This window comes from Amblyomma mixtum, chromosome 5 (assembly GCF_055824585.1).
Source record: "Amblyomma mixtum isolate Tamu chromosome 5, ASM5582458v1, whole genome shotgun sequence".
NCBI classification, from domain to species: Eukaryota; Metazoa; Arthropoda; class Arachnida; order Ixodida; family Ixodidae; genus Amblyomma; species Amblyomma mixtum.
Genome location: NC_143016.1, coordinates 70,232,006 through 70,253,477, shown reverse-complemented (window position 1 = coordinate 70,253,477; position 21,472 = coordinate 70,232,006). Strand labels below are relative to the sequence as shown.

Below are 21,472 nucleotides of genomic sequence, written 5' to 3'. Positions count from 1 at the left end.
ACATACTCCCTAAATAAAGAAAAATAAATGTAGTACTCAAGCCGCCGCGGTGGCTCAGTGGCTATGGTGCTCGGCTGCTGTCCCGAAAGACGCGGGTTCGATCCCGGCCGCGGCGGCTGAATTTCTTTGGAGGAGAAATTTGAGGCCTGTGTACTGTGCGATGTCAGTGGACGTTAAAGAACCCCAGGTGGTCGAAATTTCCGGAGCCCTCCACTACGGCGTCTCTCATAGCCTTAGTCGCTTTGGGACGTTAAACCTAGGGGTGTGCGAATATTCGATAATTTCGAATATTCGATCGAATAGCACGGTATTCGATATTCGCTTCGAACCGAATTCTCGGTATTCGAAAATTCGAAGTATTCGCCTCGCGCGAATAGTGTTTCTGGGGCGCTTGCCCGCTTGCTTTATGTGGTTTCAGTTCCGAGTATTGCCGCATAGATGGCTTTTTTTTTTATCGCGCTTTCAACGCTCGGGGGTCAGTCAATACACGAATCACAACCAGGTCGGGGTGCGAACCCAGCTACAAACGAAATAAAGGTGAGGGCGACGCGCTCTTGCGGAAGATCCTGCGTTCTGGCCGTCTTCGAGCCTCCGCACTAAGGCTGCCATAAGCCGCGTCGCTGCTACCGTGTGGAGGCAGACCCAAAGAAGGAAGAGCACAGCCATCAGTCGTCTAAGCTTCAAAACAAGAAACCTCAGTTTACTGTTGTTGTTGATGCGACTGAGCGAAGGATGAAAAGGAAAGTGTACGGGCCTGCCAACTGGCTCCAGCCGAGCCACCACCGCTGCCACGTGCAGATAGAGGAGAGTTCAAAGATAAGAGGAAAGAAAGAAAAACGAAAAAAGACGTGGGTCACACGCCGCGGCGGACGCTGGCTGGAAGATCAGATAAGCACCGAAGCCGCGCCCGCTCCACCGCCTCTCGATTTTTTTCCCCCGAGATTACCAGATAGGACAGATGCGAAGATAAACACGCAGCCCTACCGCGCTATCGCTTCACCCAGTCAGGTGACGAATCATGCGTACGGAACATGAGCGACCGTTCTCGGCAGCTTTCAAGCAAGCCATCATATTACCGGCGGAGGCGCAAAAAATTCAGCGGCAGTGCGGGGACTCGATGTCGCCGAAGTGTATACTTACGTCAATGGGAAGGGCGCCTTTAGCGTGTGATAACGCTAAGCTTATTGTGCACCCGTGGAGGATTACTGCCGTTAACGCTCGGCATCTACGACTGGCATCTTTTCTTGCTATTCTGACTGCTTGCGCATTGATGGGAACGGAACGCCGCCGTAATCAGGGCATTGAGCCATCTTCGGTGGTGTGCCGAATTCCGTCGCCGTAACTCGGGCACTCCGATACATACGTTGGAGGCTGAGAGCATTCTTGATGGAAGTGTGATGCTGAGTGCAGCTCGGAAGTACTACCAGGGACAATTTTGCCAGGACGCGCGAGCGGTGCGAATGACGTTTCGCTTGCGGCGTGAGTTTTGTACAGCCGTTTCCATTCTTGCTCGAGGGAATGCAAGTCTGGGAATGTAAAAGTTGTTCTTCCAGTATAAATTGCCAGTAAAAATTGTTCTTCACTCTAGGTGTTAAAATTTTGGAGTGTGGTTTTAAATAAAGCCTCAGTGCAGTGTGTAATAGCATCGTGTGTTGGGAAAATAAATGGTTTTGGAAATGCCTACTGTCACTCTGCCTCTTTTTAGTGCCAGAAGTACTATTCGAACTATTCGCTTCGAAATTATTCGAAGAAAATCGCTATTCGCTTCGAATTCGCTTCGAATCAAAAAACCACTATTCGCACACCCCTAGTTAAACCCCTTAAACCAACCAACCAAATGTAGTACCACGGCCGCTAGATACAAAGCGCAAAGCGAGGTGCGGCCCGCCACGTCGCACAAAAACGGCGTCTTGGGCCTAGTTCTCCGTGCGCCCGCCGCGGCGCCACTGCTCGGGGACAACTGCTCGCAGGGAAACGCCGCGACAGCTGCGTCGGTACGCCCGTTGCTCACTGTTTGAGGCGTAAACAGTGCACTTTCTACTTGCTCATTAAAGATTGCATTTTTAAGTAGTCATTGAAAACGCCGATTATGTCACAATCACCGCAGCAGGTAGGAAGTGTATGCCTGAACGCTGTCCATAACGGCCGCCTATACGATGCACGACGGCGCGCGCGGCTGTACCTGAGGATGTTGCATTAATGCGCCTGAAGCTTTCGATCTACTTTTAAGGCGTAAGCCTTTTATGGCTCGTGACTCGCCAGCGTGTCCGTCCGTCCATGCGTCCGCGGCAGCTGTCAATAATGGTTACTTGAAAAGTCAGTAATGATAGTTAATGGTGTAGTAGTATTTTTTATTATTTTTTATTTATCAAATACTGCCAACTGCCTCTTGGCAGTCAAAGCAGGAGTGGATACATTGTTCTTGAACAATTGCTAAGGTGAGTTTAACAGCGGCAAAGAAAGAAAACATGCTATTGACAATCAGCCACGAAGGAATGTGCACAATCAAAAAGCACACAAAAAAAGAAAGAAGGAATACACTTTGAAAGGCGGACGGCAAAGCAAGAAGCGTTGTAAAGAAATACTTGCTGCATCATAGATAAGATGACACGGCCGTAACAAAAGATTCAACTGAGGGCATGTCAGCTACTTCATAGGGTAAGGCGTTCCACTCGGCTGTGGTTCGAGGAAAGAATGATGAGCGGTAGGCGTTAGTTTTAACCTGCGGCATTACAATTGTTTTGCTGTGCTTGCCTCTCGTTTTCCTGGATTCGTTGAAGTGCATGTAAGTATGAAAATTTATTTTGACATGGTGGTTGACAATACTGTACATCATGTGTAGGCAGTGTAGTTTACGGCGCATTTCTAGCGACGGGAGCCCAGCTCGTGTTCTCAGGTCTGAAACAGAGATACTTCTATGGTAAGCGTTAAAAATGAATCGAAGTGCTTTCTTTTGTACCCCTTCAATGTGATTGATGTTTTTCTTAGTATGAGGGTCCCAAACAGTGTCAGCATAATCAAGAACTGGCCTAACGAGTGTCGTGAATGCTGCAAGTTTTGTTGCACTAGTGCAGTGCCCCATGTGGTGCTTTAATAACCACAGCTTTTTTAGTGACGCCGACACAACATATTCAACACGTGCGTTCCACGTTAATTTGGAGTCAATTATAACACCAAGATATTTGAAGTTGTCAACCCGCTTGACATCAGCATTGTTAATTTTGTAAGTATATATTAACGGTTTTTTCTTTCTTGTGACCATCATGTGGGCACATTTAGAGACATTTAGGTTCATACGCCAGGATTGACACCAACTGTTAATTGCAGAGAGGTAATCACGTAGCACAATTTGACCTTGCACAGATTCGATGACCTGGTACACGATGCAGTCATCGGCGAAGAACCGGCATTGTACAGAGGAATCCAGAGACAGGTCATTTAAATAGATCAGAAAAAGAAGAGGTCCAAGGACAGAACCTTGTGGTACACCGGATAATACAGGGGCAGATGAAGAAAGTGAGTTTTCAATGCAGACATACTGTTGTCGATTGGATAAGTAACAATCAAGCCAATTCAAAATTTGTTCACTTTGCAATACACTTTTTAGCTTAAGTAATAACCTTTTGTGACAGACTCGGTCAAACGCCTTTTCGAAGTCGAGGAACAGTATATCAATTTGCCCACCCTGATCCAAAGCTACCATGAGATCATTAGTAGTGTGTAGTAGTTGCGTAACCGTGGATAGGCCACGTCAAAAACCGTGCTGTCCCTCAGAAAAGAAATTATTATTTTCCAGAAAACTGCTTATATGCTTAAAAATAAAGTGCTCCATTACCTTGCTAACGGTGCACAGGAGCGAAACAGTAGATGTACGAACAGTAATGATGATTAGTTAATGATACCCACTAAACGCGCACACTGCGCATGCGCAGTGTCCCATGCGCAATCCTCAGGTGGTTTAACAACGGCGCATGTACACTGACGTCAAAAGTTTGCACAATGGCCGTATCACCGAGAGCTCTCTCAGGTGCTCTCTGAACGTTGATCGAAGAAGGATGCAGCCCGCGCGCGCTCCAATGTCGCCCGCTACGAAACGCGCTCGCGATGCCGTACGGAAGCGTTCAAGAGTCGCCAAACGATCTTCAACAGTTGCCAAGCAGAGGGCAGCGACAGAGGCGGTTAAAGACTTTCGCCTCTTCGCACTTTAGATCGTCAAAGTGCTCCCTGATTTTTTTCACTTCTCGCTACCCCATGTAGACCGTGAATGAGACGGACACGCACAGCTGGTCACACGCAGTAAATTTCCGTTTCGTGTCACATCGAATTTTGGCTCTTATATACACAAGTTACTGCAATTTATAAAAAAAAAACGATCATAGCTGAAGTTGTGGAACTTCATAAGCCCACCTGCAGCCGAGAAAACCACAAAGTACTTGACACTTTTATTGCATGGTCATAAAAGAAAGGAAGGAACCATTCACAAGAACCTTCCTTGACCTTACTTTTTGTAGTCATTCTCTGTAAAATGCAAGGAACATGCCAGAGACCTGTCGCTTGGCACCCACTCTCTTCCTTTCCCTGACAGTCCTTGGCGAGCGATATTTTCAGCCACGCTTCTCGACGCTGTAGTTCAGAGGGAAACTCATGATATCTCACAGTTGGCTGTTTTATAGAGTTCGTGACGGACAGTGGCACACGGCAGATGCGCGGCATCGTGCCCCATACACGTCCCTGACCTCCACACACGCATGCACGAAAATCCCAAAGAGTGCACGGCAGACACGAGGCAAACATTCATTCACGCGCACGCGAAAAGTCCAAATCCAGCACCGCAGACGCGAGGCAAACGTGCTCACTCACGCGCACAGCAGAAAATCCAAATAAAGCACTGCAGACATGAGGAACGTGAGTAGTAGTAGTAGTGGTTTTTATTTTGCATTGAATATGGAAGGCAAACGCGGTTTTACACGACGCAAACGCGGTTTTACATGACGCAAACGCGCTCGAACACGACGAAGCAAGGAGCGCTTCGGGAGTCCACTCCCGGGACCTGTCCCCGAACAGTGGCGCCCCCACCGAAAACAGCGGCCGCGACTGTAAACTCCGCCAGGACATGCTCACCCATTGTCGGCGGCGCGACGTGGCTGGCCGCACCTCGCTTTGCGCTTTGCATCAAGCGGCCGTGGTAGTACTCATGCTATATATACAGTGAAAGCTCGTTAATTCGAACCTCGATAATTCGAATTTCGGCTAATTCGAACTACACTGCTTGGTCCGGCCAAGCTCCATAGAGATCTGTGTATAAAAAAGCCTGTTAATTCGAAAGCGAGTCGGTTCCGCTACGGATAATTCGAACTACGCGCCAGCACGTCGCCAAAAAAAAAAAAAGCATCTCCGCATAGTTAGAGGCTGCGCAAGTCCTAAACGGGGTCAGAAGATGGAACCAGATAAAACCATGGATGAGTGGTTAAAGCCTATATGGCGCCATCACCGGCGCGGCGGCTGCTTAAACCTCCGGAACTCGCAACTAAATACTCGTTAATTTGAGCCCTGTTAATTCGGAAATACGGATAAGTACTGTCGGCGCGGTCCCAGCCGACGCCCTTTTATGACTTTGGACGGGCGCTACAAATTACGTGCGAAAAACGTTTTTTTTTGCGAGTGTCCTCCATCCTTCCACCTCTCAGTCGCCAACGGAAGCACACGGTCCGCGCAGTCATGACGCCGGCTTTTAGCATCGTTCGCTGCAAAAGGCGTTTGCTGCTGCTATCGCGCCTTCCAATGATTGAGTGCCAGTAGACACAGTCCGCCCCAAAAGCCCATGGCACGATAAGGCGAACGTACTGAAAACGAGGCTTGCACAACCCGACAAGCGTTGGCACTCTGCCAAGTTCGCTTCCCCCCTTGCTAGAGCTAACGCCAAAAGTAAACACACCCTGATGTTATCGCTGCGCAGCATCTTGGTGCGCCGCCAAGAAATGCGTTGTGGACCGTGACTACGCGAAACGGAGGGACGCATTTTTTTTTTTCAAATTCTTTGGCAAAAATGGGGAGGGGGGTCATTATGCGAGTGGGTTCGTTGCGCGAGTAAATACGGGACATATACCTTAATGCAAATGGTTCTTGCCGGTTTTTTCGCGGCCATTCGATAATTCGAACATCGGATAATTCGAACTTTTTTCCCGGTCCCGTGAAGTTCGAATTAACGAGCTTTTACTGTACACACTTTCTAGAGATCTTTGGGGAAAGGGCCGTGATGTTTTAATGTTCTAGTTATCTGGGAGGAACTAGGGCCACTGTCACAGAGAAAAAGTGAGGGCTGATGAGAGTTTCAGGAGTTCTACACCAGGCACTAGCAGTGCCGCAAGCAACATTAATCTAGAGATGTGATAAGCACATTGCTTATTATTGTGAAAGGTGCATAAAAGAGGGTTCTAAGCTCGTCTTTTTTACCACGATAACTCGTTCTGCACACTTTGAGCATACTTAGAAGCTTCTAATTATTGTTCTGTGCAGCCGATTCCTCTAATATATTGAAATAAACGTCCTGGCTCCCACCTTTTTCGAGCACTGCTCTTAGGCGCCTGTTCCTGCATTTCGCGGTGTCGCCGTTGTCTGTTGTAACCAGCAGTGGACACCCTCTAAGCAGTGGAGCGGGAGCTTGGAAAGGAGAAAGTAAAAACGCAGCCACTTCCCCTCCTCAGCAACCGGTGCGCCGGTGGGGGGCGCAGCTGTGCATAGCAACCGTGACGTCACACAGTAGCGGTAGAACGAGCACGCGCACGTCGGCGGTGGCAGCTGCACCGCCGCTTCTTTGCCAGACGTCTCGTTGCAGTCGAGTGAGTGAGACGCGTGGCTCCGAAGGGGCCCAGTGATTCCGTGCCAAGCGGTTCAGGGAAGCGGCAGTGGGTCGACCACAAGGCTTTCGCCAAGCGCACTTTAGAATTTTCAAAGTGTCTTTGGTATTTTAGAGCGCAGCTCGTTGGTGCCCATTTCTGAGTTTCGGGTCCTCCCTGTTGTCAGTTGTAACCAGCAGTGAACTCCTTAGTCGCCCTTTAAGCTGGGAAACCAATGGAGCGGCATAACTGCCTTCTTAGAACAATGGACACTTCAGTCGTGCTTTAAGCTATGTGGATTAGTGACAGATGTGCATTGGCATTGACAATGTTGTGTCATTTTAAGGAAAGGAATAGCGCGTAACTGGCTCTCTGGGTAAGTGGACGCCTGAATCGCCGTTATAGGTATGAGGGGTAATGTGGGCTGCAGTTCGCTTATAGGTGTGTGAGGTGATGGAAGGGGGAAGCGCTGACAATGGTGAACCATTAGCTGCCATCTACGAGGGTGGGTGGGGACTCTAATGTACTTATAAAGACAAATAGGAATTTCTTACCACTTATGTGGGAGAGCATCCGTTCCTCTCGCTGCTCAGTTGCGAAATACTTATGTAGACCTAGTCTTTGAGAACCAGGCATTGGTGCAGCAATTCGAGCATATATCCAACTATTTCTGTGACCACAAAGCTTCCTTCATGACAATCAGGAACTGTTAGTGGAGTGTTTCTTGAAGAAGGAACATGTGTGAAAAATGACAAGTTGCCAGTAATTGTACATACATGTCTTGCTCGAATTCTTTGCCTCAATCTATCGAAAAGCTGAAGCAGCTGATGAGCTGCGCTCAAATTTCGCATTAGGAAGTAACGTAATCGTCAGCAATTTTTTTACTTCGAACATAAACTGTGTGGAGTGGGAGTGTCCCCGAGGAAGCCATCTACAGCTGACCACGGCAGCGGCTTTTGGTTGCGCAGGATTTTCAAGACGTACCCCAATGGTGTTCAAGGAGTGTGCTCATGTGCGGCTGGTGGAAGCTGCAGCGTACTACCAGCTAAGAGCAAGCGCACGCTGATCCCTTGGTTTCTGGCTCACAAGGCTGGCCAGGAGGCCCCTCAGTGCAAGCTGGAGGTAGCCTATTCACGCCTTCGGTGGCATGGCTGCACCGGAACGCTCCGCACTCAACTCAGTGCTCAGAAGGTACAGCAAACGCTTCGTAATCTTGGCAAAGAACCTTTCTGTTAATACCTACACTCTGGTAACACTGTTGGGAAGTGGTTTGAACAGTTTGATTTGACAGTGCTTCTCAGTCTTTAGAGAGCCTGAAAATCACTGCTGCTTTATCGAGTGCCTCCCTGATCTTTATGTTCAAGTACAAGAAACAGCACAGCAGAAAAATCACATGGTTCAGGAGTTTCTGTTGAGAAACAGTGCCCGACTCAGGTTTGCATTCAATGTGTAGCTTGTGTGCAAATTTCTAGTGTTAAGGTCTTTTCTGGCCTTCTTTGATGGAGAAAATTTTCAGGTGCATGTTGGGATGTAGAAATGACTGTGGCGCTATTGCATTGTTTTTTTCATGTGCTCGTTGTTTTGCATCTTCAAGCTTGTAAAAGGGCAGCTAGGTACCTGTCATTTTTTTGTTTTGTTTTCATCCATGTGCCACTGGGACTTTTTTTTTTTTTCATTACCAAATTGATTATTGTTGATTTGGGATTAGCTGTGTAGCATAGACTATTTGGCACTCCCTCAGGTTGTTAAAATGCATATTTAAGCTTTCAGCCGCCGCGGTGGCTCAGCGGTTATGGTGCTCGGCTGCTGACCCGAAAGACGCGGGTTCGATCCCGGCTGCGGCGGCTAGAATTTCTTTGGAGGAGAAATTCTAGAGGCCCGTGTACTGTGCGATGTCAGTGCACGTTAAAGAACCCCAGGTGGTCGAAATTTCCGGAGCCCTCCACTACGGCGTCTCCCATAGCCTTAGTCGCTTTGGGACGTTAAACCCCATAAACCATAAACCATAACCTATTTAAGCTTTCAGTCGCTAGTCAGTGTAGAACATACTGGCAAATTGTTTATCTTTGACTCTTGTTTTGACAGTCTCCATAAAATCTCCAGCAGTTTTGCTATGGGATATGTGACAGTAAAATTAGTGCCCCTGATAGGAAATTTTCAGATGTTATTTTGCTGAGAACATGCACTCATCAATTTTAGAAATGAAGTCTTTGCTCATGAAAGCAGCCTGCAATGCAACACTTGTTGCACGCAGTTCGGCCATCTAGATTTTCCGCCACTAGTAGCACAAAAGCCTGAACTTATACATGACTGAAAAATGTCTGACCTTTATTGCTTCCATCTTGTAGTCTTGAAAGTGTTATGGTAGGAAAAATTAACTTATATATACTGTGGTAGAGAGAGAGAGACACCCTTTATTGAAAAGCAGAGTTTTTAGCCGGAGTAAATTTAAAGATGGTTTGTTGGGTTCTTCAGAAGGGCTCAGGCCTCTCCAAATGTGGATGATTTGACAATGATAAAGGAGGAGACGACCGATGATACAGATGATGAAGAGAAGACGAGGGGATATATTTGCATAATTGCAATAGTGAAAACTTCAAGTTACCTGAGCAAAGTCACTCAGACGAGTTGAGCAAAGTGTAACTTAAAGGAACTGATCGACTGAAGGTCTCTGTATATATATTCCTAGATAATCTTGAACTACATGCTAAGCACGGTGCCTCTAACTGTACTACTGTCCAGTGCTTTTCCTGGCATTTTTATACATTTTGCAAATAAAGAAATTAGGGCGGTCATGTTTCAAGGCCCACCCTAAACTTCGATAACCAATGAAGTTTAATACGAAGTAGCCACAGCCCCTGGAGGTTGGGCACAACCTCGAGCCCTGGTCCTGGCTAAAAAAAAAAAACACACCGAGAAAATATTCCGAACACCCTCTCCTCACGGGAGTCCTTGCCCTTATCGTGTGATGCTCTTTCCCCTTTTTGCCGCTGCACCTGCGTGTTACTTCTCGAAGGAAGACGAGTTCTTCTAGCTAACTGACAGGGCGAGTAATTTGCTGGCTCATAATGGAAGTGTCTGATGGCGGAGGCAAAAAACGAGCCCAGCAACGCTTGGGTGCTGGCAAGAATGCCTGAAAAGGAAAGGGCCCCTGGGAAACTCTTCATAGTGTCGCATGTTTCTGTGGAACTGGATCAAGCGCCGCCACCTGCCGCCTACTAAAAAAATTTGGTTTTTGAGGAAAGGAAATGGCGCAGTATCTGTCTCACATATATATCAGCGGACACCTGAAAGGGAAGGGAGGAAGGTAGGAGTGAAAGAAGAAAGCGAGAAAGAGGTGCCGTAGTGGAGGTATCGCACAGCAGACGGCGCCTTTTGCATTTCGCCTCCATCGAAACACGGCCGCCGCGGTCGGGTTCGCACCCGGGTACTCCGGTTCGGTAGACGAGCGCCTTACCACTGAGCCACTGCGGCGGGTCCGCCTACTACCCTCCGCGTGCTTTTTTGGTGCGCTGGCGGATGCACGCGCTTAACAATGCTAGGGGTCTTCGGCTATCGTAGAAATGCTGTTAAGCCGACAGTGACCTCCACTCTTTTGTGTATGCTTGCGGGAGACGTGTTGGCAAGGAGTTCCGAGAACTCTCCACACTAGAGGAGGGGCGTGCTGTGGCCTCAAGCTAAAGTAATTAAAAAGGTAATGAGGCATTAATGAAGTGCGGCCTTACAGCTGGCAAGAAAAATTCGCTGACATGCTACTTTGCTTGGGGAAGAGAATTTGGGATAGAACAACAGAAGGAGAGAGGTGCACAAAATTCCGAAGTTTGAAACAGAAGTGAAAAGAAAAAAAAATAAATGGGCACTGTATTTGGGCTGAAGTGCATCAGCGAGTAATGCCACAAGATATTAAATAGTGATGTGCAATGTCCTACAAAGGGAATGATAAAGTTCAATGCATGAGGAGTGCATAATGATGAGATTTACAGAAATATTAGAGTTTGTTGAGTGGACCAGTGTCGTCTAAATATGCAAATAAAAAGTTGATTGCATGTCTCTGCTGCGTAAAGCAGGCCAAGAGACGTAACACACAGTCCACTGTCAGAGGCACTTGGCAGCTCCATACAGTGTTCATAACACGCTCGCATACTCTGCGTACTATTTTTGTTGAGCAGCAGTTGTCGCAATGCGGTGCTCAAACGGAGACGACGATGAACAGTTTCCAGATGGCAAGGAAGATAGGTGACAGTCTAGACTTGAGATGTGGGTCAATTATGTGGAGAAAGGGGCAATGGTTTGACAGCGAGCACCAGAGCTGATTCTTCTCTTCATAGGCATACGCATTTGTAATCAGAAGCTCAAAAGGTGTGGTGCGATTAAATGGAGTTGCATGTTGCAGAATACAAGGTGCACCTTGCTATGCAAGGCTGTGCTCTGAAATGAAGGTTTTATAAATACATCTCCCTTGCGTTCATGAGCAGTAGGATGACTGAACAAAAATGATGTAAAAATTAGGCCTTCTTTGAAGACACTGTGAAGGAGCGCTGCAACTTACCATGTATGGTCTTTTCAGTCTGCAGTCTTGCACCCTTCGCAGAACAGGTTGCTGACAGTTCGAGAATGTGCCCGTATTCAAGGCTTTTCGGACAGCTTTGTGTTTGTGGGCTCCACTGCCGACAAGTACATGCAGGTAACTTGCACCCACATTTGACTAAATGAGATGTCTGTAGGTATTGACATTACTTTATACCCTTGCATTGTGCTTAATTCAGTTAACTATGCATCACATTAAAGATTCAGTGGGAGTGAAATCACATCACTTGTTCTCACAAAGGAACTTCTCCAGACTAGTGTGCCTCTTTGTCGTTAGTTTTTGTCATCTTTTCTTGATAGGCAGTCTTGTATGTACCAGCTCTGTCAAAAGAAGCTCAAGCTCGTTAAAACTGTACCTACATCTGTAAGTGCACGAGACGTTTCGCAGGTGTTCAAAAATAGTGGCACGCTGAACATTTCTCACTTGGCAATGCACCTTTCATGCTTGGCACCACGGTTGGAAGGGTATGGGTATCACATGCAACCTGTGCATTGTTTGCATGATGCGTCATGGTCTTTGAAATTTCCTAAATAAATCTCTGGAGAGATCTCAATAAAATGATCATCAGCAGTGAATGATTACAGGCTTCTGAATGGCAATGTTTTAACTGTGTAGCAAAGTGGCTGCTGTTATTATAGTGATGTAACAGGGTACAGAGATAAGGCTGAGTCTGACCGTGACAAATGTGCAGAACTGTAGGTACATTCATATTTAATAGGGGTGTGCGAATATCAAATTTTTCGAATACGAATCGAATACGAATACTTAGTTCCAAATATCAATCGAATATCGAATAATCAAGGACATACGCATTTAATCTCTACAAAACATTTATTTGGGCACCGACGAACATCACAGTTCAACTATCGATGATTAAATAAGCACAAAAGGTGTGTGTGGCTGCACAAAAAGTATCAAAGTCTCGAACATTATTCTTAGAAGAGTGGAAATATCAGAGAAGATGGCTAGTACACAGCATTGATTAAGGCTAGCTTGCCATCAGCACAAAAGCGCGTTGTTGGGAGGTCGTAAAAGGTTGTCGTGAAGGAAAACCAGCTGCACCACATGGTCAGGCAGAAGTGGTTCCCTTCTAACTGAAACGACTCCTCCAGCCACAGAAATTGCCCTCTCACTTGGCACTGACCTGGCACGTATTGCGAGGTACTTCGTGCACAGCTCTGACTATACCAGCTTCGCAGGTGTAGCCACAAAGAAGCTCACCAGCGCAGTCAGCTACGGCATGGCCCTTGGAGGAAGAAAGAATTTTCCTTCTGTGTAGGCGCCGCCATGTTGTTATGTATCTGTCGATAGGGCTTGCGGATCGAAATGAACGCCGGTGCTCACAATGAATATTCGGCTAGATACGAATATTCGCGTCGTGTTGAATATTCGACACAACACGAATACTTGGATTTCGAATCGAATTCGAATACTAAAAACATAATATTCGAAATATATTCGAAAATTTCGAATATTCGCACACCCCTAATATTTGACTCTCTCTCCTGCCGTCAAAATTGCATTCTGTAACTGCTTGCTGCAAATTGTTCATTTGAGAGATGTTGCAAAATAGGTTTGGTTTGGTTTATGGGGTTTAACATCCCAAAGTGACTCCAGCTATGAGGGATGCCGTTGTGAAGGGCTCTGGAAATTTTGACCACCTGAGGTTCTTTGACATGCACTGGCAATGCAAGGTTACATAGGCCTCTATAATTTTGCCTCTATCGAAATTCGACCGCCACGGCCGAGTCGTCTGGGTCAGATCCGGGTGCCTTAACCAGTGTTGCAGAATAGTTAGCATGCTTGCCAACAATGCGACTAAGTTGCCCTTAGTCACCATTGCACGTTGGTGCCAGTGCCACCTGGACAAACCAGAGCACATGCATGTGGAAGATCAGTGCACAACATTCTGTCATAACCAGCATGGCAGAGCCATTGCATTTGACTGATGTTTTTGTTTTCTTTTTCTTCATTTTTTTCTTTTGATGTAGGTGGGTAATGCTGTGCCACCTCCTCTTGCTGCAGCCATTGGCCAGGCAGTCATCAGGTCGTTGTTGTGAAGACTGCCATAGTCACAGTGTGTTGCAATGTCATAGATTCATACTGTTGCTGAAAACTGGGTACCATTGCTCATGTTTTTTTTTTTATTCCCACTGCTTTTCTTTGCTGGCTCGACATGCTTAAGGCTCATTTGTGATCTGTATTGCTAACATGATGTAACATATCCGTGAAAACGTTTGGTGACAACTGTGAAATTTAATTACTCTGCTTTGTTACATTGTATGGTGAAACTGCCCTCGTGACAGGTTGCAAGGCAACGTATGGACCTTGCTACCAGTTTAAATTAACTTATATAACTTGCTGCAGCCATTGGCCAGGCAATCATCAGATCGTTGTTGTGAAGACTGCCATAGTCACAGTGTGTTGCAATGTCATAGATTCATATTGTTGATGAGAATTGGGTACCATTGCTCATGTTCTTTTTTGATTCCCACTGCCTTTCTTTGCTGGCTCAACGTGCTTAAGGTTCAGTTGTGATCTGTATTGCTAACATGGTGTAACATATCCGTGAAAACATTTGGTGACAACCGTGAATTTTTATGCAATGCTTTGTTACATTGTACAGTAACAATGTGTGTTGCAATGTCATAGATTCATATTGTTGATGAGAATTGGGTACCATTGCTCATGTTCTTTTTTGATTTCCACTGCCTTTCTTTGCTGGCTCAACGTGCTTAAGGTTCAGTTGTGATCTGTATTGCTAACATGGTGTAACATATCTGTGAAAACGTTTGGCGACAACCGTGAAATTTTGTGCAATACTTTGTTACATTGTACGGTGAAACTGCCCTTGTGACAGGCTGCAAGGCAGCTTATGAACCTTGCTACCAGTTTAAATAAATTAACTTACATAACACAGAGTGCGAGACCATCTGTGTAGCCAGGAGGGCTTTTAGTCGAACTTCAGAGTGCAACAGGAATCAGTCTCAGCATTATTGTCAATTGTGAGTGAACAAACCAAAGTGAGACACAGCATCGAGAGTTTATGATGCAAACCAAACCTGCAGTGACGTAACCAGCCACACTCTCACTTTAACGAGTTGCACTGCTTTTGCGGGTGTGGTGAAAATGGCTGGGCCTCACTGGCAGAGTTGGCACCAGGTTCATCTGCTAGATCAGCTAAGCAGGCCAGTAATTGCAGTCTAGCCTCTTAAGCTTTTTTCCTGGTTGCAGAATGAACAGGCCTCTACTGCGCTCAAGTAGATGTTGCGATAAATAATTCCTTGTTAGAAAGCTACTCTTCTGTTTAAAATTCCTTTGATCAGATTGGAGGTAAAATCTGTGGATTTATTCAGCTGGAGCAAAGAGGTTCAGAATGACTGATGGACAACTCACTACCCCATCTGGTCTAAAATGGTTTGTCTGAGTTGTGGTGTGCAGTCATAAGGGTGGGATGGGCAGGTAACATGATAGTCATGGTCTCTTTTCCTAGCCAGTATGATTAACCACTTAGCTGTGCAATTAATTAGATTTTGTTTTTATATAAACTTGTGTTTGTTGCATGTACTTTTTATGTTTGTGTTTAGGTTGAAGTTTATGTTTGTTGCATGTGTTGCATGAAGCTTTGCGGTATATGTGTTGTTCAAGTGATCCGGTTGTTTTGTAGCAGTGTAGCATCCTTTATTCATTGTTTTTCTTTGCATGTTCAGGTGATATAGCTGTATTGTACATACATAATCAGGACTTGCTTCTGTAGTGCTGACATTTGGCATTGTGCACTTAGGCAATGCTTTTAGTGCATCGCTTGCGCAAAAGGTTACTTTTTGCAATTTTCCATCTATTAGGCCGCCTTCTTACACATTTGGCGAAAACAAAAACTCCTTTTCTGCTGTACAAACATTCCTCTACAGCACACCTAAGCGCACACATTTTTTTACAGGAAGCATATTATCGAACCTTCCTTCTCCCCTCTGCCCCTGGTCATTTTTTCCAGTGAATTTCATAACCATGTTTTCACAAACAGGACACTGGAGAAGGGGCACTACCTAAAAGCAGTCCTCTTTCAACAGTGTTCTACTAGAGATATACTAATGAAATTCAGCTGTCAGCATCCCTTCACTGCATCTTTATGCTGCATCAGATGCTATTGAATCATGTATCGTAATTAATCAATTTTCATGTTTTAATTGCTACAAGAAGCCATTATTTATATAATATGTAGGCTTTTATTGCAGGGCTATTTCTATTGCACAGAAATATGGCTCTGACTTATGTTCTAATATACATGCCTAAAAACAAGGACACTGTGCTTGCCTGGTAATAAAACCATACTGATCTTCATGTCTTTCTGCTGAACAAGTTGACTGCAAAGTTGTAAAAACAGTTAAAACAGTGGTTAAGGCACTTGTCTACTGAGCTGGAGTGCCCGGGTTCGAACCCGATCGCGGCGGCTGCATTTCGATAGAGACGAAACGCAGAAAGCGCATGTGTGCTGTGCATTGACATTAAAGATCCCCAAGCGGTCGAAATTATCTTTTTGTTTCATTTCCTCCTTTATCCCATCCCTTACAAAGCAGTTCGGGTGTCCATAGTTTGGATGAGACCTTTACTGCATTATTTCTTTTCTTCAAACCAATTTTCATTTTCATATTTTCTTTTATATGAGATAAAAAATGCGAGAGAAATCGTAAAAATGGCTGGCAACACTGCGCGATAACATTATACATAGGAGCGAGAGGAGTGACATTTGGCACCATAATGCTAGTGACACCTGGCATGGGGGTATTCCTTGTGCCTGCATTGTAGCATGTTGCAGCAGATAAACACGTCCCACATTTTTATTCATTAAAACTGAATGATTCCTGCCCGTGCTCGCAGTGCGATAAGGCTGCGGCCGTGCCCGATTTGTCTGAGCAGTCAATGCCTTTGTACCTTATTCAACAGTTTCTCAAAATCGGGCAGTTTGGGTAATACGTTTTCCCGGATGATTTTTTTCTCTTTTTTTTTTAGGACGTATTGAGGTTTCACTGTATATATCTATTATACTTTATAGTTCATAGCAGAGCACAGTGTGTTTTGTCAGACTTAATAGTTCTGTTTTTTGTGGAATATCTTGAAGGGCACCAAAATGAGGCTACACGCATGTGAGGCTGCATGCATATGGGACAGCGAGTGTAGATTCCTTGTGTCTTGTGTGCAGTTAACACTCAGTAGCTGCTTAGTGAGATAAACTGAAATGTGCCTTGAGCTTAACATGTGTTGTGCCTGTTTAACATTACTTTTGTTGATAATAATAATACCGTATTTTCCGGTGTGTAAGACGCGGCTTTTTTTCAAAAATTTTGCTGGTGCGTCTTATACGCGAATTTTTCGTGTTTTTTTTTGCGAGTTCAGAAATTACTTAGGTCCATGTTCAAGCTTTTTTCACCGAAAAATATCACTACCAATGCCGCGGTTGTAACACGGTGCCTTTTTCGATCACTTAGCGTTGCTTATAAATTTCTCACAGGTACCGTGAATTTCGCGATAGCCGCACAAGCGTGTTTAATTAAGTCTCACTAGCCTAACTGGGTAAATTGGGGTGCGTCTTATACACGGGTGCGTCCCACACGGCAAATTTAATGTCATTTGCAAATGATGGCGATTGCGATGGAAAGAGAGTACAGTGAGTACAGCATACAAAAATTTCGATGTATGCTTCAATACGTTGCAAAAAGTATTTCTTTACTAATGGAAACTGATTCTAAAATCTTCATCCTCATTTTAATCAACGTATTTAGATAGGCGCGCTGATTTCAATAACGTGTTGATCACTGCTATCCACCACAAGTCCAAGCCAAGCCAAACCTCAGCCAGCGGCGGCAGGCAAATGGCGGGACGTCATGTTGTGAAATGCTCTCTATGGTTAGAGTGTACTATGGTGAAATTAGACAGTATTAGCTGTGCGTCCGCAAAAGCTTTGCGCATGCTACGGGCGCACCTTGCGCGCACTGCCGCCCATCCTCACAACAGTTTTAGTAGGGAGCACGGTGGTTGGGTGTGACTAGCGTAGCGCGCGAGGAGCATAACATAACGATAGCAAGCCAAACCTCCTGAACTGAGTGCCGAAAAAACGTTTTTCTCTTTTATTAACGGCAGTAATGAATGCATTCGAAGGCTTTGTTTTTTTTAATGTAAATCAATTGTATGAAATGAAAATGTAGATTCTAGTGCAAAGTTGGAGAAATACTTCGCTCGGGGTCGTTGCTATGACGACAGTGTACGCCGTACATAGTTAAGCCTAGCATCAAGAAATTCTGAAATTTATCTCAAAAGCGACTGATATTTCAAACCTATATTGTTACGGAGGGATGAGAATGCACAAAATAAAAGCGAATACAACCGTCTAGAGCAAGCTATCGCGTCGAAAAATGCAGCGCGACGCAGTATTCGGTCCGAAGCGGGCGAGCTGGGCGTCGCCATGTTGCGAATGTTAACCACGCAAGGCTGGCAGCGAGAGTGAGTTTTATTTTTTTCCAATTCTATTTGGCATTTTTATATACATAAATGAACGACAGCACAATCGTGGGGACGCGGAAATATTACAGTGCTTGCGCCGTTTTTGTAATCGTGTTTTTCGGTGTATATTCTCACCAAGTCTCTGGTGTCGAGGGAACACATTAGCTCGGACGTCGCAGGCGAATGTGTTCAGGGAACTCATTCGATACCTAATGTCGTTTTCATCGAATGACATTAGATTTTCTCGTGTGGCAGCAAACTAATGTCGTTTTGAACGAATGTCATTCGATGGGAATGACATTAAATTTGCCGTGTGGCAGGGGTATTATACAAGGGTGGGTCTTATACACCAGAAAATACAGTATTGAAAAGCAAAATGGGCCCATAAAATCTCTTCTAGCTCACTGATGTGCACAGTAGGCTCCCTCATAGACTTTGTGTAATTGTTGGCCAGTTTGAAAATATTAAATAAAGTGACATTCATGAATGAAATGTTTGTGTGGCTTCTGCAGCCATTATTTTCTGTCACAACTATCGCCCACCAACCGGCTGCCTGGTGCAAGCCGTCGAGGCACAGGGGCCGCTTTACGCTCCCCTGTGGCCTAAAAGCGAGCGTCGTGCAACATTTATTTGTTGAGGTCGGTCAGCCCGTGCGAGGTGCACGTGTGTCGGTGCGTCAGTCCTCCAAAGGAACTCAAGGGGTGTCAACGTCGACCCAAGCCTCCGGAAGCATGAGAAACGACCGACCGAGGAGGTAAACGGGAGATTTGAATCCTGTAAGATCGGCATCTTCGACCAGGCTCCTCCTCACTATCACCGTGTTGCACCCGGTGTCTCTAAGTACGCGAACCCTTTGTTTGCCAACCAAACCGGTGACTGCAGGAAGCTTCTCACTCATAGTTAAAGTCTTGTTAGACAGAGCGGCGCCAACAACGGGAACCTTTGTCCCATTTTTCAATTCAATGTATCCATCCTCGATACATACTGATGATTATCCTTCAGCGCCGTCTGTTGGCTTCGTCGAGCTCTTCTGCCAACACTTCCAGCTAGTGTGGCCTGTTCGCCCGCACTTGAAACACTTCGGAGGTGGTCTGTTGCCCTCCATTCTGCCCACGTGGCAATTTTCGGGTCGGTGTCCGAGGCGTGAGCAAATGAAACATTTTTGAACTTTCCAATCATTCGGCATCGCAACCGACTTGCTCCCGTCTTTCATTTCGCCTCTTTGTTCAGAGCTGGCTCTAACTGACAGCTCCCTCTTTGGCGCTTCAAGTTTTGAAAAATTCGACCATGCGTGAGCGTCCACGTACTGCTCCGCTCTTTCTATCATTTCCTCGAGGGTAGGGTCCTTTTTCTCTTTAAGAAAGAGCTCCAGCGGTGCCGCACAGCTTGAAAGGAACTGGTCCTTCACCATCAGCTCAAACAAAGCCTTATACTCCTTCTTTGTGCTGGAAAGCTCTACCCACCGCTCGAGGAAGTTCCTAAGCCGAGTCACAAACTGGGAGCACGTTTCTCCATTCATGGGCGATGCCCCCTTAAACTTCTCTCGGAATCCTTCCTCCGTCAGCCGAAATCGCAGCATCAGAGCTTGCTTCAGCTTGTCGTAGCTCGTACAATCGCGCGGACATTCGGCTAAAAACGTTTAGAGCCTCGCCGCTCAAACACAGGCTCAAATAAGTGGCCCATTGGTCCCGTGGCCAACCTTGGCTCTCTGCCACGCGCTCAAAACGCCTCAAATAGGCATCGAGGTCATCGCGCTGTTCATTAAAAATAGGCATAACTTTGTGCGGGTTCACTTTGTTCCCCTGCATCGTCCCTCTCTCTTCCGAGTCGGACCTGGAGTCCGTTTCAGAGGCACTTGCAGGTTCCCGCCTCAACAGTAACACCTCCTTTTCCTTTTCTAGCAAAGCCATTCTTATATTGGATTCTTCTCGTTGCCTCTCCAACTCCTCATCTCTCATACGTGCTTCGCGTTCGGTTTCCTCCTTGCGCCAAGTGCGTCATTTCTCTCCTCTCGGCGCCTAGCACAGTTCTTTCCCGTCGAAGCCGAAGCTTCTTCCCTGCTCGACCAGTTTGTCAAACTCGACCTCTGCCATCATGCTCAGGAAACAGTGGATATCTAACCACTAGCACGACCCTCTCCTTAGTCCCTTCGGAGCCTCAGCCCCGACACGCGGCTGACCGGTCCTGTCGCGCGGACGCCAATTATTGTCACAACTATCGCCCACCAACCGGCTGCCTGGTGCAAGCCGTCGAGGCACAGGGGCCGCTTTACGCTCCCCTGTGGCCTAAAAGCGAGCGTTGTGCAACATTTATTTGTTGAGGTCGGTCAGCCCGTGCGAGGTGCACGTGTGTCGGTGCGTCAGTCCTCCAAAGGAACTCAAGGGGTTGCGGGTTTAGAAGAAATATTTACTCGAATGCAGGAAAACACAAAAACAGGTAAAACGAACAGAGGAGTAGCCGAAAAACTATACAAAACACGAAACGCGACAAGCAAGAGAGAGACAATACAAAGAACACACAAATCCAACTACAGAGAACAAGAAGGCGTACAGGGCATGAAAAGAAGTAATATACAAAAAGTTAGAGCTAGAAAAGCGGAAAGTCCGACGGACAATTCACATACGGGGGCTGCGGCGATGACTCTGGTTCGGGTGGTTGTGGATGCGACGATGGCTCGACGGCGGCGGGCCTTGTGCGATGGAACGCGTGCCTCGGCGCGGTAACTCGGCCCTCCACGCCCGCAAACACACCACCCAACCTCTTCAGCTGCCTATTTCCTCCCGACTGTGCCAACCGCCCTCTGCAACCTGGACGGGCCGGCAGATAGCATACTTCTTCCCTTTTCCTCATCATCGGGGCGCTTTTGTCAACGCGGTGACGACGGGGCAGAGGGGACGCATTAAACCGCGAAGTTCCCTCGGAGCGCCGCGCGGGAGAGCAGGAGGGAACGCAAAAGGTCTTCCTGACAGGCGTCGCCGAGTCGGCTATGCCTGCACTCTCTACTTAAAAAAAAAAAAAAAACAGCGCACCCGTACCACCGCTCTAGAACATACTAGAACTTTCCACTCTTCCTGGAATTCCAGTGTTCCCTTCGTTCGCCGATGGCTGAGCCCCGAGAGAATTCCTGACGATACACATTCCACTGGTGTGACATTTTCCCTATGGCTATTTCATGCTGCCCATCACTTATGTCCCAGAAAGCATGGTTGACCTCCATAGTTGTGTGTGGTTGCAACATGTGTGTGGTTACGGCGCTCGGCTGCTGACCCGAACGACACGGGTTCGATCCCGGCCGCGGCGGCCGAATTTTGACTGAGGCGAAATGCCAGAGGCCCGTGTACTGTGCGATGTCAGTGCATGTTAAAGAACCCTAGGTGTTCGAAATTTCCCGAGCCTTTCACTGTGGCGTCCCTTATAGCCTGAGTCGCTTTGGGACGTTAAACCCCAATAAACCAAACCAAGTATTACTAGGATCAGCCACCGCGATGGCTCGTTCGTTATGGTGCTCAGCTGCTGATCTGAAGAACGAAGGTTCGATCTCGGCTGCTGC

General features: G+C 46.5%; 1 protein-coding gene across 9 annotated transcripts in view; it reads left to right on the top strand.

The window, feature by feature from the left end:
* Window positions 1-15,953, top strand: part of LOC149342581 (DNA (cytosine-5)-methyltransferase PliMCI-like) — a 112,322-nt gene extending 96,369 nt beyond the window's left edge. For 7 of the 9 annotated variants that reach the window (XM_089544944.1, XM_089544939.1, XM_089544938.1 and 4 more), the window contains 3 exons: window positions 7,805-8,027; window positions 11,404-11,520; window positions 13,416-15,953. In XM_089544944.1, the coding sequence (XP_089401070.1) occupies window positions 7,805-8,027; window positions 11,404-11,520; window positions 13,416-13,484 (409 nt within the window). In that variant the 3' untranslated portion in view covers window positions 13,485-15,953. The remainder of the gene's footprint in view (window positions 1-7,804; window positions 8,028-11,403; window positions 11,521-13,415) is intronic. The other 2 variants (XM_089544943.1, XM_089544946.1) reach the window with 2 other exon arrangements.
* Window positions 15,954-21,472: the final 5,519 nt, after the last annotated feature.